This window comes from Diabrotica virgifera, chromosome 8 (genome assembly GCF_917563875.1).
Source record: "Diabrotica virgifera virgifera chromosome 8, PGI_DIABVI_V3a".
Taxonomy (NCBI): domain Eukaryota; kingdom Metazoa; phylum Arthropoda; class Insecta; order Coleoptera; family Chrysomelidae; genus Diabrotica; species Diabrotica virgifera.
The window spans coordinates 62,251,732-62,271,449 of NC_065450.1; the positions used below are offsets into that span (position 1 = coordinate 62,251,732).

Consider the following 19,718-nt stretch of genomic DNA (forward strand, 5'->3'; position numbering starts at 1 on the left):
CATGATCCTTAAGAAATCTGTGTCATTAATTTACTACTAAGCTGTTATTTTTAATTAATAACAATGACTGGTTAGATCGTAATGACGCTGCTGTAAATGTGAGTGCGAGTAAGATGCCCAATTGGACTGCTGGAATGGCGTCTCTCTCGCACTCAGCATTTACAGCCCCGCACACGTGCATAGCGCTTATTATTATTACTTAAAAATAACAGCTTAGTAAAAAAATAATGACAAAAATTTCTTCAGGATCTTGTAGGGGGGGGGGGGGGCTTTAAACTTTGATTTAGTCATAAATTGACTTTCATATTAATAACTTTTAACCGAGTTATTAAGCCTTGAAAATCGTCATTTTTCGTTTTTTTCAATTTTAAATTGCTTATAAGTCGAAAACGATCAACTTTAGGGAAAAATTATAAGAGACCTTTTTTGTCCAGAATGGTCCAAAAAATTAAAGAAAAAATTGTTCAGGCCAAAAATATTGATTCTTGCAATTTGATTAAAAAAAATTTTTAAAAAAAAATTGGCCCACTTTTCACATGGGCGACTTCTTGAACCTTATTCAGGGATGTCTCACGAATGTGATTATGCAAAAAAATCTCATGGGAATATTTTTCCCTTCGAACCCGCCGTTTTCGCCTTGTCTATCATGAATGCAGTGTTTGCTATTATTTCAGGTAGCGCGTTAGATCTTACAATATTTAATGGTATCATCTGTCCTATATTTGGATCCAAGATTTTTTTCATCTGCAAACTACCTCATCCGTTTCTATGCTCTTTCTCTTGATATATATAGTATTTTTAAGGAATCCTTTTACCATGACTCTTACCTTTTAAAGGAATTAAAGGAATAAGCTTTGTAATAAACGTACAAATTTAAAAAATTATAAATCTATTCAACAATAAGATTTAACAATAAAAAATTAACAAGGCAACAATAACAAGTGACTAAGATGAAATGAAGTAGATAAGATGAAAGAGATGAAATTGTATCAGTCTTGCGTCTTCCACTTAGTGTTTGCTATGGTGGTACACAACTTTGTAAACTGGAACTTTGACGGGTACTGGCTTGGGGATTCTGATGGGTACGTGTTTTTCTACTGGAACTGGTACTGGTTTCTCAACGTGGTATGGGATTTCCTTTTCAACCTTGTAAGGTACTGGTTTCTCTACGGGAATGGTGATGGTTTTGATGACAGGTACGGCAATAGGTTGGGGAACTTTGATGTGGACGGGGTAAGGTTGTGGTACTGGTACTGCTACTGGTTTTGGCACTGGAACTGGAATGGTGTGGGGAATTGGTACTGCTTCGTGTTTGTAGACAGGAATTGGCACGTGTTTGGTAATTTCCACCGTGTGGGAAATATCATGGCCGCCGTGGTCTCCACCATAGCCTTCATGACCTCCGTAACTGCCTGCGTAACCGGCATTTACGGTTGCGAGAGCCACTAAGAATGATACATACAACTGAAAGGAAAACAAAAGAATTTTTAGTTATTGGTTTTTGACTAATATTTCTATGTAATATAATAAAGTAGTGTACTTTTAAACAGAAAAATGTTGTACCTACATATGTACATTGTATATATTATGAAATACTATTAAGACAAATTAGTAGAATTTTACATTTGTTGTTCAAAAGATGAATAATTTAATTTTCATAACCGATGTTTTTAGCGATTTAAATTTTACTGATATTCAAAATTAGCATAATTATGTATCTCATCAATTTTCGTTTTCTCTAACAATTTTAAATCCTAATCTGATAAACACACCCAGTACATTAAAAACCTACTTCCTTCTGTCGCATTAGTTTATTAATTACTCAACCATTGAAAAGATATAATTTTAATAAAGAAAGCAGCATGTAGACTGATACTGATTTAGTGAAAGTATCTTCTGGCGTTCGATGTTCAAGATCAAATATGTGACTATAAATGAATAGACGCTCAAGGAGCGAAGGTAAGATGAAAGTCATCCAATTATCTCCAAGTAGTGTCATGAACACATAGAACAGTAAACAATTTCTAATATTTAATGAAGATGGGAGTTTATATATTGTTTTTCCAAAGGATCTCTGCACAAGCATAATGATTTATTTGCAAACAAGTTAAATGAAAACATTAACCTTTAACTACTCGCGCATCAAATTATAACATAACTACACGCGTGGCTTACTTTATACGCCACAAGAAAATACACCAAAAAAAAACAGCAGATTTGTTTATTTTTTTTTTAGAAAATACTCAGTTGTTTGTTATAAACCTTATTCGGCATCAGCGAATACTTGGAGTTCCTTCTCAGTAAGTCAATTGGAATTTATAACTGGAATCTGATTCCATAATAAATAAAATTACTAAATATTTTTTTTAAATGTGATTTTTTACATGCTAAAAAGTATTGTTTATAAAGAAAAATATATTTTGTGTCATAATGACTATAAAACAATTGAAATATGTATTTATATTACTACTTATATTAATGTAATTGTGGCGTATATTGTCCACCACCGGAAACAACAAATAATAAACTGTAAATTACGATCTTCCCAGAACTCCGATTATAACGAAACTATAACCAGTTGTAAAGCACATTCTAGTGATAGGTTAGATAGATAAACAAAGTCAAAAACTAAATTTTTAAACATATTTGCAGTAGAATTCTTATATCTGGCGTACGAAATACGCCAGCGCCTGTGGTTAAAGGTTAAGTAAAACGTACGTTGGAATGTGTACTGTCAATGTAATTATTAGGAAATGGTTATTATTATAGTGGGCGTATTTTATAAAGTTATTTTATTGAAGTGGTTGATCAATTTCATTATTGAGAAAATTGATGGAGTCAACATTACACAGCTTGAACGTCATATCGACTATTATAAGACCGAAAAACAGTCATGAAACGATCACGAAACTGCGCAGTAAACAAGATAACCCATAGAACGTATTATTTCGCTATCTACGCGCAGTTTCGTGATTGTTTCATGAAGGTTTTCGTTGTGTTGGAACAAACCTAATATATAAAACATTGGTGCTAAGTACTGTGGCATACGGTGCGACAAAATTAGATAAATGACATATTTAGACTACTTTTGAGGCTTCACATTGTTTCTTTGAGCAGTATTTTTTTTCCGATTGGTAGGTTGCTAACCTTGCCAATCAAGAAGAATGGAATGGAATGATCACACAAGGCCGAATGACAAGAAATAGAGTAGTAAAGACAGCGAGAGACGGTTCCCCAATTGGAACACGATCAGTGGGAAGACCATGAAAACGATGGAACGACAACTTAAGAGGCACATTGAAAAAACAGGTAGAGCCATGTCTATACAAAAAGAAGAAGAAGGTTACTTGTGTGTTTAGGCTAAAAAATGATAAGTCGAGTCACTATGAAAATAGATATAGAAATGAAAATAGCACGAGGAAAGCAAGCCAAGAAAGTACTCTATGGAGTGACATGGAACATCAATCTAACCGAAATAAAACAAAAAATGGATCTTTTAGAGCATAGTGATGAATGTTATGAATTCTCGCCCATGACAACACCAATACGAAATAAAAATACGAACAGGGGAACTGGACTTAATGGGAAAATTTCCGTCAGGAAGAAGACCTGTTATAAGATGGAAAACGTAGATATGAAATCCTATGATAGACAAAGACCTCAAAGAAGGTGACGCAGATTATAGTGCTGTGGAGAACGAAACGGCGAACTCATAATAGGAAAAGTCGAAGATGAAGATGTATTTTAGTATTTCATTTAACATTTCATTATTACCCACACATTCATTTAAATCGAAGGGCTTGTCACCATCATTTATGACCCATGGTAGTGAATGAAGACATAATAAATAACTAACAAATAATGAAGCAAAAGGTGAGCTTTTTAACCTTTTAGATCGTAACGTGCCGCGCCCATCTCTACGCGATAAACGCATCGTTCAGTTAGCACTGATTCCGGTGCAAACCTTTGAAGTTTCTGTATTCATGCTTTGTTCATGTGAATGAATTGTTCGCGAAAATTTGCACTGCTCTGATAAGTTCTAATTGATTGAGTTTTAATTGAGAAACCGCATGAGAAGCAAAATTGAAACCATGCTCTTTCATCTGTCTAGTCAACTTGCAGGAGACACTCTCAATGTAACTCTAAATGATGCAGCCTCTGTATTTCAGTATATCTGTATCTGATACTCAAAAATAACAAGGACCTCTAATATATAGGAGGAATACTTGAAAGAAATCTAACATTCTAAAGTCATCTTAGAAACGCAGCCAGTAAACTAAGGAAAAGGAAAAATACAATAACAATACTGGCTGGAACAACGGGAAGTTTCTGTGGATACTCTTCGGACCTATGCTTTAGCTATGTTCTTTTCAGTGACTGAATATGGTGCCCCAGTGCGGCTAAACAGTGGACAAACCAACAAATTTGATGTCCAAGAATCAAAACGTCAGAAAAATTTACTTGAATAATAAAATTAACCTTAGTGAGATGGCTCCTATTTTGAGTAACACTGCTCCAACAGATCTACACCGTACAGTAGCATTAGTGAAAGAGCACTAGAAAATCCATCAGCTAGGCTGACGTACAATTACCAACTCGTCAAGATATTATACTACACTTCACAAAACAGCACAAGCGACTGAGATCTAGAAATCCTCCAATCAGGAGTGCCCGAATAATTGGTGATACATTGATAATATATTTATATATTAACAATGGTGAACTGGATGGGTAGCACAAATAGAATCGGAGTATATCCAGATATCCAGCTAAACTCAAGGCTTCATAGGATCAAATCGGCCCCGGTCTACCTGTGCGAGGCTATATCGCCTACCTACGAGAAATCGAAATCTAAATTGCTGAGTCCCTGTTCAAATGGGGCCATGGGGAAAGTGCACAGTGCGATTGTGGAAACCTCCAGGACTTTTTGGAATATTCTACAGAAGCAGTTGAGTGGTTGTGTAAATAAAAGATTAATATTTTTTAGTTACATTTTAATCATACATCAGCATAATGTATGCTGATAACGTAGTGTTATTAGGAAATGGTGAAGGAGACTTAGAAAAAACTGGAACAGTGGAGACAAGCTCTGGAGCAAAAAGGTTTAAAACTTAGTAGGACAAAAACAGAGTATTTGGAATGTCCATTTAAAGATGGAGTTACAACAAATAAAATGGTATCTTTGGATGCTGAAATGATTGTGAAAAGCAATAGTTTTAAGTACATAGGATCGGTATTACAGAGTAATAGAAAAATATATGAAGATGCATGTAGTAGAATTAGGGCTGGATGGATGAAAAGGAAGGAAGCGAGTGCTGTGTTATGTGACAGAAAAATTCAAATGAAGCTGAAAGGAAAATTCAATAAAACAGCCATAAGACCGGCTAGGATGTACGGAAAAAAGATGAACAACGAATGCATGTGACGGAAATAAGAATGCTTAGATGGATGAGTGGAGTAACAAAAAAGGATAAAATTAAAAATTAGTATATTAGGGGAAATCTAGGTGTGGCACCAATTGATGCCAAAATGAAAGAGCGTATACGTTAAGATGGTTTGGTCATGTTCAACATCAAGATGTTTATCACCCAATACAAAGAATTGCTGGAGTGCAGATTCCTGGAAAATGTAGGAGAGGAAGACCAAAAAGATCTGGGGGGAGACGATTAGGCAGGACATGTTGGTAAAGGGTATTATTATTGATATGACCCACGATAGAATTGTGTGGAGAAATGCAATTAGGGAAACCGACCCCGCATAGGGATAAGGCAAAGAATAATGATGACGATTATAGTTTTATTTTATTTTAGTATTTGCATATATATGTATTTGTGTATTTTTATCGTACTCAAAAGTCCATACGCTAAACAAATACTCTTTTTGGGGTAATTGGTAATGAATGAAGATAGAATAAATAAATAAGAGATAATGAACTTTTTAACCTGTAGGATTGTAACGCTTCGCGCCCATCTCTACGCGATAAACGCATCGTTCCGTTAGCACCGATTCCGGTGCATGCTTTTGAAGTTTCTTTGTTCATGCTTTGTTCATGTAAATGAATTGTTCGCGAAAATTGGCACTGCTCTGATAAGTTCTAATTGATTCGGTTTTAATTGAGAAACCGCATGAGATTTGTTTCTGTCGGTCTGTAAATTATTTTGACGAAGGTAAAGTAATTAATTGGACGATTCGGGCGCCGACGTCGCACACTTTTTCATTAAATTCTCCAAGTCGAAAGAATTTATATGCCGTTGTTTTTATAAAATGGAAACGGCTTTTGGAAATTGAGCTGTCTGGACAATTAACGGGAATTTATTTTTATTGGACTATTTTACCTAGGTTTCCAACGTATTCCAGAGAAATTATACAGAATTACGTTGCAGATACTATTGTAAAATTCGAAATAAGTTGTGTTGCCGTACCGTTTTATTAGTGTATTCGTTTGTAGATGCAAAGAAATTACAATTAGATACAAGTAGAAATAAAATAAGAAATTCGACCAGGTGCGAAGAATAATATTACTCTTCCATAAATTTTGCGGTTCGATAAGAGAGGGTGTTCCCAAATTTGTTTAGGTTATATTTACACTCTTCATATGAATATGTGTGAAGTTTCCTATTAATCTGTTACAAAAGAATCGTAAAAAAGTCCCGGTTTGCAGAAGAAAAAAATAATTTTTCATCAGAACAATACACCATTTCATGTGAGGATTTTGATAATGGATAAAATCCGAATTAAAGTTCGAATTGTTAGAGCATCCACCATATTTACCAGATTTCGCCCGTAGCGATTATTATAATACGTTTGAATACCTAATAGAATTCATGAGTCTTCTTCTTCGTGCGACTAAGATTACCCCTGTTTGTCTGCCTCTCTGAATTCATGAGTGGAAAGAATTTTTCATCAAATGATAAGATCATAACTAACAGCTGTATAAGCGTATTTTGCCGACCTTTGAGATTCTCACTTCAGTATAAAGGGGATGAAACTCACCCCTAGGGCAAAAGCACACATCGGCACAATATCACTTTTTTTTCTTTAACTTGTTAGCTATGTGTATTGTGTGTATGCCAAATTTCATGTCAATCCAAGCAGTTCTTTAAAATTTAGAGTTTTTGCAATATTTTACCCTTAAAGAACGTACTATAAACTAAGATAAAATAATATGGTGTTGGGCCGATGAAATAGCTGGACAATCCGGGAATAAATGGGTTTGTGAAATAACAGAATAAAGTATCTTAACTTAATAACTTACAGAAGATATGCTAAGAAATAAATTAATAAATTGAATAAGAAAATGTATCCAAATTGTTGGTTGAATATCAACAAATTTTCAGGAGTGTCCTTAGAAATGTACTAGTTTTATTTCACTATTTAATTATCATAGTAACAATGGAAGTCCGATAGGTTTTCACTAAATGTCAGCTACCGCAAAATAATAATTATTTAAAAAAAATTATCTGAATCCAAATTAAATATAATGCCTTTTATCTAATAATTATTTATTTTATTTATTTATTTAATTTAATTAAAATTAATTTAATTATTATTTATTTAAAAAAAAAGTCTCAAAATGGAGTGTAAAAAATACAGCGGTATATTAATATTATTAAATATGCAGATAAAATTAATATCACGAATTTGTTGAGATATAGACAGATATGAGAGTTGAGGGAAATAGGTTTTCAAATTATAGAAATTAATTTTTGAATGCAGAATACAGAAATATCTCTTAATGAGACTGGTATAAACGAATAAATAATACAAATAAATAAAATGATATAACTTAAATTGATAGAATGTGGAAAAATGAGCGATTTATGGTAAAATAAAATATTACAGACGTGAGATATTAAAATTATTTACCACTTACTCCTTATTATGCAAAAAATATGAAATAAACACATATATCAAAATTGGGGGACCGAATAGAACACATAGAACATATTTCAAAATGCATAAGTGAGAACAGCGAACGAATAAAAAAATTAAATTTTTTTAAACCCTTGGAAAAAATGACTGATTCAAACAAAGCGAAATCGACTCTGTACGTCTTTTAAAACAATAACTCTAGATGCTCTAATTTTTTGTATAAATGGCACATAATCTATTTTGTTTACCATAGGAAATATTGTTACGTTAATTATTGTTTTAACAAAAAACTCTTCTAATAATATTTAGTGTAATGAGCTCACCATTAAATCAAGAATCAATCTTAAATTTTTGATACACAGGTATTTTTCAGGGTAATAAAATAAAATAAATCTCATAGATAATAATTATGCAAATACACAGGAGAAACCATTTTAAATTATAATTAAGTAGCTAAATTGATATTGAAAAAAAAAAGAATAACAATTATAAAGAAATTATTTGATCTTGCTTTTTTCAAGGTTTCAAATATTGTGAATTTTGTACTTTATGTATTTAGCAATTTAACATGCACTAAGCTAAAATATTAACAAAAAAGTGTCTTTTAAAAAAATGAGACCGTAAATTTAATAAACGAAATGACAATTTTGTAAAAAATTAAAAAAATAATGTAACTGAATTGTTTTGTTGTTACAATATCATGTTTTATTTTTGCAAACTATTTTCAAAAATAAAACCAATATTTATAAATAAATTCACTATGAGTTACACGACCAAACACTAAGACACTTTTTTTCATAATACCACTTCACTGCGTAATTAAACACAAAATATATGAAAGAAACTTACAAAGTAATTCATTGTAACTTGCTTGGGTAAGTTGTGTAAAGCTTAAGATGAGTGAATCAACTGATGGTTCGGTTAAGGAAAGTTCGCTTTATATACCGATCTGATTCTTTCACTACTTTCACTGCATCCCTCACAGATTGTCCGTGTCCATGACCATCCTAAGATATTAGAATGATATAATCATCAAAAATAGTCCAATGTGGTTTTTTGCATTTAGAAATTTTGCTTTATGACTTGTAGATTTGATAGGTTGATCGATTTAGAATTGCAGTGTGACAGAACGGGACTTTCTATTTTTTTGAGAGGATTTTGTATCCTATATGAAATAAAAATCGTGAATAAATAATTAGATTAATAAAAAAGTGTAGCAGTAGATTACATTGATAAGAACTGTTTAATAATTGTGCTATTTATAAAAATAGGTAAAACTATAAGTCTAAATACCAGTATTGCAGAAAAAAGTAAAGAGCATTACAAAACTAAAACGAGAGAAGCTAAATGATTATGCAGGCAAAAGAAAAACTTCAAACCTTTGAATTCTCAAATATAAAAGAAGGACATGTACGTCAGAGGCTAAAACAAGAAATAAATGATAACTTAAAGAAAATAAAACAAGACGTGATAAAAACAACAGATGTTAATGACAAATGGAACGTGATACAAGAAACGTTAGTAGAGGCAGGAAAGAAGATATTACCCACAAAAATAATAAAAAATCAGAGATGGATGACTTCAGAAATCCTAGAGCTAATGGAGGAAAGAAGGAAACAAAAAGGCAGGAGTAAGTCAAAATACAAGGAAATACAGATATTAATAGGAAAGAAAATAAAAGAGGCCATATCCACCTGGCTGGAAAATCAATGTAGAAGAATATTCTAAAAAGTATGATAGCTTTAATATGCACAAGAAAATAAAGAAAATCACAAACACACAGCGAAAAATGAAAGATGGCCTTCTTAAAGACATAATATATGGAAAAATTATTATAGAAGTCACGGAGAAATTAAAAAATTGGAAGACATACATAACAGATCTGTTTGAGAATAATAGACAAGAACCGGAAGAAATCGACAGCGAAACGGGACCAGAGATCATAATGGAGGAAACCTAACAAGCAATACGAAACGCAAAAAACGGAAAAACTGTAGATCCAGACGAAATACCTGCGGAATTACTGAAATGTCTAGACGATGAAACTCTACCTGTACTACTGGATCTGTTTAATGAATTATATAAAACCGGAAAAATCCCTCAGGAATGGTTGGTGTCCACCTTTGTAACAATACCAAAAACAATATATGCCAAAGATTGTTCGGCCCATAGGACAATATCATTAATAAGCCATACCCTCAAAATATTTCTAAAGGTGATTCATGGAAGATTATACAGAAAGCTAGAATATTATATGGATGATACCCAATTTGGGTTCCGCAAAGGACTTGGAACAAGAGAGGCATTGTTTGCGTTTAATGTCCTCTCTCAAAGATGCTTAGATATGAACCTGGATATTTATTCCTGTTTCATCGACTTCGAAAAAGTGTTCAACAGGATCCGACATGAAAAACTAATAGAATTATTGAAAAACAGAGATATAGACAGACGAGGTTAACGAATTATCATAAATCTGTATTGGAATCAAAAGGCCAATATAAAGATAGAACAACAAGAATCCGAGAATATTGATATTAAGAGAGGGGTGAGACAGGGTTGTGTTCTGTCGCCACTACTGTTTAACCTATACAGTGAAGCCATATTTCAGGAAGTGATAGCGGAGCTAAGTGATGGAATCTCAATAAACGAAAGAATAGTAAATAACATAAGATTCGATGATGACACCGCTATAATGGCAGACACCCTGGAATCGCTACAAGAATTACTAAATAGAATTAATGATTATTGCATTTGATACGGACTAAAAATAAACTAGAAAAAAACTAAATTTATGATCGTGTCAAAAACAGAACATGGAAATGAAAGGTTAATGGGCTCACACTAGCTGAAGTAAAGTCCGCAAATTCGTCCCTAAAAAACGATAAAGCCCCAGGCCCAGACGGCATACAGGCGGAACTACTAGAAAAAGGGGGAGAAAAACTACATCTTGAGATATATCATCTTATAAGAGAAGTCTGGGAAAGAGAAGAAATACCCAAAACACTGGCACGAAAGCCATATAATACCTATTTACAAGAAGGGAGACAAACAAATACGTCGGAACTATAGAAGAATATCGTTAATTAATACAACATACATAATATCCATAATACTGTTTAGAAGACTAACTCCATACGCAAAGGAAATAACAGACGACTACCAAAGCGGATTCAGACCGGGACGGTCAACCATAGACCAAATCTTCGTCCTACGCCAGGTGTTGGAAAAAAACTGGGAATTCAACCGCGATGTACACCAAATCTTCGTGGACTTCAAACAAGCTTACGATTCTGTTAGCAGGAAAGCATTGTGGGAGACTATGGTAGAAATGGGAGTACCTGGAAAGCTATTACGATTACCGAAGGTGAGCACGGAGTACGCTTCCGCATGAATCAGAATTGGCAGCACCACGTCGGAGGAATTCCTCATTGACACCGGGCTTAGACAAGGAGATCCTCTCGCCCCCTGCTGTTTAACTTCGCACTGGAACATGCAGTAAGGAAAGCTCAGCCACAACTGATAAACGGATTTTCCGCCCAAGGATCAAAAATACTATTGGCCTTTGCGGATGACGCGGACACAATTGCACAATCCACCAGAGATGCAGAAGAAGTTTTCACCATATTCGAGAACGGAGCCAAGAAAGTTGGTCTTAAGGTCAACGAGGACAAGACCAAGTACATGGTGGTTATGAAGAATCCAAGACCAAGGGTTAGACAAAACGTAACAATAAATGAATACAATTTTGAAGTCGTCAAAGAATTTAAGTACCTAGGCGCGATCAAAATATCTGAAAATAAATATGAAAAGGACGTGGCAGAGAGGATCATTGCAGAAAACAGGCCATATTACTCATTAAAGACCCTACTTAAATCAAAAATACTCTCATGACCAGCAAATATAAGAGCATATAAGACAATAATTCGTCCCACAATAACGTATGGAAGCGAAACCTGGACTCTGAGTCAGCGGGAAACGACAAAATTACAGGTACTTGAAAGAAAGATACTGCGTATTATCTATAGGCCTTGCAGAGAAGAGACAACAGGAGAATGGAGAAGACAAAACGATGAACTCCAGACAATAGTGAAACTCCAGATGAAAACATAGTATGCTACATCAAAGCAAACAGAATACGTGGGCGAGTCGCGTGCTAAGATCAAGTGACGAAAGACATCTGAACGCCACATTCTGGGAAAGGCCCGATGGAAAAAGGTCGGTTGGTCGCCTAAGAAAGAGATGGAAGGACGCAGTAGCTAGTGATCTACGCAAAATGGGTGTACAACAATGGGAAATAGCTGCTCAGGACCGACAACACTGTCAGGACCGACAACACTGGAGGGAAATAGTAAACGCGGCCAAGACTCACATAGAGCTGTAGATCCAAATGATGATGATGATGAACTTTGAAGCTCTTGTTATCTTCAATAGTTTGTTGGATTTGTTCAGTTTTATTCTTTTCGCTGTCCATTAATAGATTGTTTCATTCTTTTACTTATTTTTCTAAGTTCGTGGGGTTCTTTGCTTCTATTACTTTGTATTTTCTCTTCTCTTCCTTTAATGCTTGCCTATGGGTCTTCTTTCGTTATATGATTTTTGTTGCAGTATATCTTCTGGTTTTTCTCTAATAATAGTTTATATTTTAATGTCATTCAGGCTGTTGATATTTAAGTCTGTCTTGTTACTGCTGTCTAGAATGCTGTTGATGTGTTCTTCAAATGCATTTATATTATTGGCTCTGTAGATACTAGTTGTTGTAGGTTTCTTTTTGTCATGCTGTGTCTCTTTACCAAGGTCTAGTTCTATCGACGCTTTTATAAAGTGGTCGCCACCTGTTGAAAGCTGGTTTAAGACTGTAGCATATTGAAATATGTTCTTTTTTTGTAAAAGAAGCTGATCATTTGGGATATATCTCTTCTTGCAAAATACAAACCATAGTTACACCGCGCTCGTTCCTGTTTCCCCAACCAAATTTTTCCAGTGATATTTCTTTCTCGTCTGCATTTCTTTCCATTTTAACGTTGAAGTCACCAGATTTTATGGTAAAATGTATGTTTTTGCATCGTTTAAAGCTGAAGTAATGTCATAGGAGAATTATTTTTCTATTGCATAGTCTGCGTAGCCACTTCTTGAGGCATAATTCTTACGATCTTTAAGGTATATCTTTCACCAAGTGTTACGGTTAAGAAATCTAGTTTAGCAAGGAAACATTTTGCCAATATAACGATGTTTCATATTTTTGTTTTACGAAGATGCCAACGTCTTCCGTTGTTTCATTTTCACTACCCTTGACAAAACAAGTGATCCGATTTTAGTTTTTGCAGGCTTTTCCCTCGTTGCTCTACCTTGCTAATGCCTATCACATCCCTATTAGTTTTCGACATTTCTCCTTCTATCTCTCCTGTTGCTAGGGATCTAGCATTATATAATGTAGGTGTTAAGTGCTAAGGATTTTATGAGTTTACTTGTCATAATTTTTTTCCACCTTAGAAACCCACCTCAACAGTAGCAGTTTAGTGAGATTCTGGAAACTGTTTCCTACTCATCTGGGAAAATACATTTTGAGATAATGACATTCTCATTTGATTCTATGAGGCGTTTGGTGTGATTTTAAAGCCTGCTTCGCTTGTAAAAAAGTACAGGACGGCTTTAATCAGGTTAAGGATATATGCGGGGATAAATTTGGGAACAGACAGGAGATACTATAAGGACCTGACTCCTTCATAATAGGAAGGAGTAAAGTCAGAAGTTAGCACAAGGCAGGGTCATTAAACCATGTAGCAGCCTATCCTATATCCACATCGTAGAGGAATGCTACTTGCTACTTCATTTCTTCGACGATTTTAACCGACGACTCGTATTTTTTATTATTTTATTTTTATTATTAAATTATTCCTATTTCTACTTGTTACTTACAAATACATAGAATATTTTGTTATTATTTATTTAAAATTTGTTTATTATATAACTTATTGGCAGTTTAGGTTTTAATTCATTAACGGGACCTATAAACCTATTTATCATATCTATTTTAACAGGTAACCCGTTACCGATTTAAAACTAAGATAATAAAAAAAGTCTAATAACCTGAATAATGTAACGGTGAATTTATATCTACCGTATTCACATAATTAAAAAGAAAGTAATATCCTCACTTAAAATGCAACGTCATAATTTAAATTTAGTTCCTTTTTATATAGATTATTATATTTAAATTTTGAATTAAATATGTACATATAAATTTCTGACCAACTATATAATTCAACATTTTTTAAGCAATGGCTAACTATACTGCGAGGCATAAGTCTGGGATATAGAAAAGTATGCTCCTTCTTCATGAATAATTATTGATTTTTGCGTGAACGTATTATCTGATGATGATATCAGCAGAAAAAACTAAATGTATACCAACATCTAAATACCCACTAAGATGTAAAATCGAAATTGATGGGAAAATAATAAAGCAGGAACCATGGTTTAGATATCTGGAAATAGATATAACCAGTTACGGAGATATTGAAGAGGAAGTACGACGACAAAGTTTAAAAGCAAGTAAAGTGGCGGGATCTCTTAACGACACAATCTGGAAGAACAAACACCTAAGACAATACCACAAAATCAAGAATCTATATAGCAGCAATTAGACCTACATTATATTGACATACACAGCGGAGACAAGACCTGACACATCTAAAACGAGACGACTTCTGGAAACAACAGAGATGAAAATACTTCGACGAATATCAGGGAAAAGTCTGTTAGATAGAGAGAGAAGCGAAAACATAAGAAGATCATACAATGTAGAAGACATTAAATCAATGGTCGACAAAACGGAAACAGGAGTGGAACGAACACATTAGTAGAATGACAGTTGATGGGATAGTACGAATAGTACGAGATAAGTCACCAAATGGACGAAGAAGTATTGGCAGACCAAGAAAAAGATGGTGCGAAAATTTAATCAATTTAAGAGGCTAAATTGAAGAATAAGAAAAAGGCTTTAAAGCCTACATACAAGAAGAAAGAAGAAGAAGAAGGAGTGAACGTGTTAACGGATTCCGCTAATTTTTTTATTATTTTATATTTTTCTTTAGTCTTTACACAGTTGTGCAACTGGTTACTGAAACTTCTTTTTTGTATTTATACCGGGTGGAAAAAAACATATGTTTTTCTTATATTAAGTTTGAAACACCCTGTAGGGAGGACGATACAAATGTGAGTAGTGAGTATACATCGAAATCATATTGTAGTCTTATGCTTTGCGAATAATTTGTTTTTTGAATGTCCCTGATATCCTTAGAAATAAAGAGTAGTTTAGAGTTATGTAGGTAGTTTTACTCTTTAGCATGTGTTTCAACTGAAACAAAACTAAATTGACAATAAGAAATAACAGTTACTTAAACCTAAAACTTTAAAAACAGTAAGGAACATAACGTAAACAGTTATTATCGACACCTAGAGGAGTTATTTGTCGACCAGGTAACCGGTATGCACAGAGCAACATAAGGGAGACGAGATTGTTTACTGGAGACTCTTTGATGTTTTTGGGTGGAATTTCCTTGAGGGTAAGTACGGATTTGGTGCTTACGTGGAGGCTTTTTAAATAGCGAGAGGTACGCAGGTAATAGGTGGTGTTAAATATTTACAAAATATGACACTACAATATAATATTGATATATATCCTGCTTTGTACCTTTTCCTCCCTACCGGGTGTCTTAAACTTTTGTTTCTGTTAAAACACACATTAAACTACAAAACCGTCTAATTTCTTTGTCTCTAAAGATATCTCTCTCTATCTCTCTCTTGGCATTTCCCCATTACTGAGGATCAAGATTTTTTTCAATATTTCTAACAATTTTTTTCCATTTCTCTCCATCTTCAGCTGTTTGAAGGGCTTCGCAAAAAGAGTTAACAGTTCACAGTTCACAGTCAAGCTGAATTCTTAGTTTGGTCGGACCATCTAGTTGGTGATCGTCCTCTTGATCTTCTCCCCAGAAAGTTCCCAGAGCCCAAGTAGGAAGCAATTAATCTCTCCAATCTATCATCACCTCTGAGAACCACGTGACCAAAGAATTGCAGAATTCGTTGCAGACATATTGTGGACAGCCTTTTTTAATCTCGAGTTGGTTTGGAATGGAAACGTTTGTGCTATCAGCTTTCCAAGGTATGTGCAGCATTCTTCTCTATTCTCTGCCCCGTATAGAAATATTGAGAATACAAGGGCATTCACCAGTTTTATCTTGGTATTTTGAGAGATAGATCTGTCTTTCCAATCTTTTGTTAGGCGACTCATCGCATTTTTTGCCATACCAATACGTCTCTGAAATTCTACTTCACAGTTACCATCGTTAGTTTTATACTAGATCCGAGATAGACAAAGCTGTTTACTGTCTGGTATTCCTGTAACATGTTAGTCATTTGAATAGTATGGAATCTGTCGACCACCATTATTTTTCTCTTAGCTTTATTGATTTTCAGACCAACCTTATTGCTTTCGTACTCAACTCTTCGAGGGAGATCAAACATTTCTTGTTCATTTGCTTCTATAAGAGCATCAGCAAATCTTAAATTTTAGATTTTCCTACCAGCTACTGTTACACCATCGGCCCATCCCTCTAAAACCACCCTCATGATACCATAAATAGTTACCATAATGTAAATACACCATAAATGTTGAAAAAGTCAGGGGACAATACGCATTCTTGTCTAACACTTCTCTCGGTCTTGAGCTGGTTTGAGAACTTCTGATCAAGTCGTGATCTACTGATTATTCTGATGTTAGGGACCTTCAAAAAATAAGTTGTTGGACTTCATACATCCACATTTCGATGACGAATAGATTATAAGTGGTTTCTGTATCAATTTTATTACAAAGATTAGTAAATATAGTAATCCATATCAAAATAAGGATATCGGAACTAACAGTTTTATATCAGCTTTTTATAAATAGAATTATTTCTCGCCAAATTTATTTTTTAATCAACCTTTATTATATCTGCACGTTTCTATCATATTTTAAACTTCCAGCGCGATATTGAAAGAATGATTTTAAAGTTATTGGAAAAAGAAAAGAGTGTATATTACGAGAATACTATAAATGCGAGGCAATCTTGTCGACATTTCGCAAGTTTTCCTGCATTTCACTCTTCTGATTACGTTTTGATATTTTCCTAGGATTATAAAAGTTTCCAATTGCACTCTTACGAAGGATGCAGGGGCCCATAAAGGCACATAACCCGTTATCTTAGAGAAGCAGCGTAGACAACAGAACAAAGTTATGTGGTGGATAACAAGCTGCACTTTTACGGCTTAGTTGTAAATTAAACGCATCAACTTAAAGTCGAGACACCTACCATTTACTTGACATATATTTATAAATAAAAATGAATGTGTGTATGTATGTAACTAATATTTGGGAATGCCGAAAAAGACTTTTTAAAAAAACTTTATTAGAGCTAAAACAACTAGTTACAATAAAAGCAGAATCTAGACTAAGCTAAGAATACAATTTAATAAAACATTATGAAAAATGCAATATAACAGTTCACACGATTTCACCTAGCGTCAGCACTCATGAGTTCAAAGTCAAAGTACCATGTCATCACTTCTAGGCTGGAAATCCATAGGCGTCCCTCTATTACTCCTCTTCCCCTAGAATGAGGCCTGTTGTGGAAGGTGAAAATTTTGAACTGGAATCAACAGGATCAGTATGTCTGACTTCTTCTTTTTTTTTCTCTTCTCTTCTTTTTGTTTCTTTTCTTATAGGCAATGTAGATTATTGTTAATATGTTGGCAAGATTTAATACGATGGTCCAAATGTTGGGATGTGTAATTTTCCCTGTGTATTTTCATAGTTGCAATAATTTTAGCTGTCTGAAGTTTAATAGCGGCTCGGAGATTAAAATTGGGTGTCCAAAGTTCGCTTTTGGAATACTAGTTCTTGGTTTTTGAAAAGGATAGTACACTGAGTATTTTCGATCAGGAAGATGCCTGTCAGTGTTTTAATTTGTACTTCTTCGGAAAATTTGAAAATTAGTTTTTTTTTTCTTCATGGGAATTATTGCCAAAAATTGGTTCATCTCTGGTATGATTTCGATGTGGTTGCCTTGGATAGTTTTTGGTTGTTTTGGAGACAAAATTTTGTTCTTGGCTTGAAGATTAGGATATTTTACCATAGGTGGTGCAAATGTCGTTGAGAGGTATTAATGATTTTTTATGTTTTAGAAAATATCTTATATTATGTTTTATTACTACAAATTCTGACTCATTTTGCATGAGGACAGGTAATACTTATTAGTAAAGGGATTAGTAAAAATCGAATATGTTCTCAAAACTAATAGGGATTGTTAGAAAATAAGTTACAATTAGAAATTAGAATAAGTAAGAAAAGTTAATTTTATTTTTCTCTGTTTGACAAGTGATTTCCAAAATGGACTCAAAATCTAATATATTTTAGTATTTTACACAGTAGGTGTTTGTGTTTTATAAAATAAAGATTTTTTTTTGTTTTATAAAATAAAGAGATTTTTTTTTGTTTGTTCTTTTGTGGGCTATTTTTGTAATAGTGAATAAATAATGCGTGTAATTGTACGTCCCTGATACAAAGAATTTCCTGTTAGAAAAATGTTAATTTTTTACTATACTGAAATTATACTTAAGTTATCATATTTAATTACCAGTGGCTTTAATTACAATGTTACTCTAACAATTAAAAATATACAAACATATGACTAGAGATAAGGAGTTTGCGGATTCTTTATTTCTTGGAATAATTCTTTATTCTTGTGTTGATCGTGACGAACTTGGAAAAACATAAGGTTTCCGTTTAGGTCGTTTTACATTTGAAAGGTGAATGTTTTCGGTAGTATTTTTATGTCGCGTAATAATTTTCGCGGTTTTCTTTTCTCTATTAACGGATTTAAGACTTTCCTTGTCATATTTATTTTTAGTTTTACTTTTTATTTGTTTATTTCGCACAAATACTTCGGTAGAAATTTCTTGTGGTAATTCTTCCCGTGTTTCATTTGCTTTGTTTATAGTTTTCGCTTTATTTTGTTGAATTTTTTCGTTAATACTAGAATAAAGTAATTTCATTTTATCTTTATGATTAGAGATATAATTATTAATTAATTGTTGCTCTAGGTCAATATTGAATGGGGAGTTATTGTCTAAATGTCCCGTAACTAGTTCATAGGGTTTCATTTTTGTTACTGAGTGAATACTACTGTTGTATGCTAATAATGCATAATTTACTTTTTGTTCGATTGGGTCGGTTTTATACTCATTTTGATTATTTAGCAATCTGATATGTTCTATAATAGTTGAGTGAAATCTTTCAGCTATACCGTTTGATTCTGGATGCTGGGAGGAGATAAAGTGAATTTTTACTTTGTGTAATGCTAATAAATCTTTAACGATGGAATTTTTTAGTTCTGTGCCATTATCTGAAATGATTTGTTCTGGAATACAATGATGGGTGAAGTATCTAATCAAAGCGTTAGCTACTTCGATGCCTTGGGCAGAATTAAGTTTGTAAAGTTGGGCATATTTGGAGAAAGAATCTACTATCGTTAGAAATTTGGTTTTTTCAAGTGTTATGGAATCTAAATGTAAAATCTGAAAAGGCTTAATTGCTGTAGGGGTAATGTTAAATGTTGGCTTTATAGGGTTTCTATCATATTTTGTTATTTGGCATATTTCGCATTCGTTAATATAAGTTTGTATGGAGGCTCTTTGATTGGGCCAATAATATAATGATTTAATTCGGCTATCTGTTTCATCTAACCCTCGATGATTTTGCTTACCTTCATGATAGTTTTGAATTATTTCCTTAATTTCGTTTATAG

The 19,718-nt window shown here is 33.6% G+C and overlaps 1 protein-coding gene across 1 annotated transcript; it reads right to left on the reverse strand.

The window, feature by feature from the left end:
* Window positions 1-872: 872 nt before the first annotated feature.
* On the reverse strand, window positions 873-8,839 carry LOC126890082 (E3 ubiquitin-protein ligase RNF12-B-like). The gene is made up of 2 exons (XM_050658920.1): window positions 8,722-8,839; window positions 873-1,464 (listed from the first exon to the last, which is right to left on the reverse strand). Exons 1-2 carry the CDS (start codon window positions 8,731-8,733, stop codon window positions 1,009-1,011), a joined length of 468 nt encoding a protein of 155 aa, XP_050514877.1. The 5' UTR covers window positions 8,734-8,839; the 3' UTR covers window positions 873-1,008.
* Window positions 8,840-19,718: the final 10,879 nt, after the last annotated feature.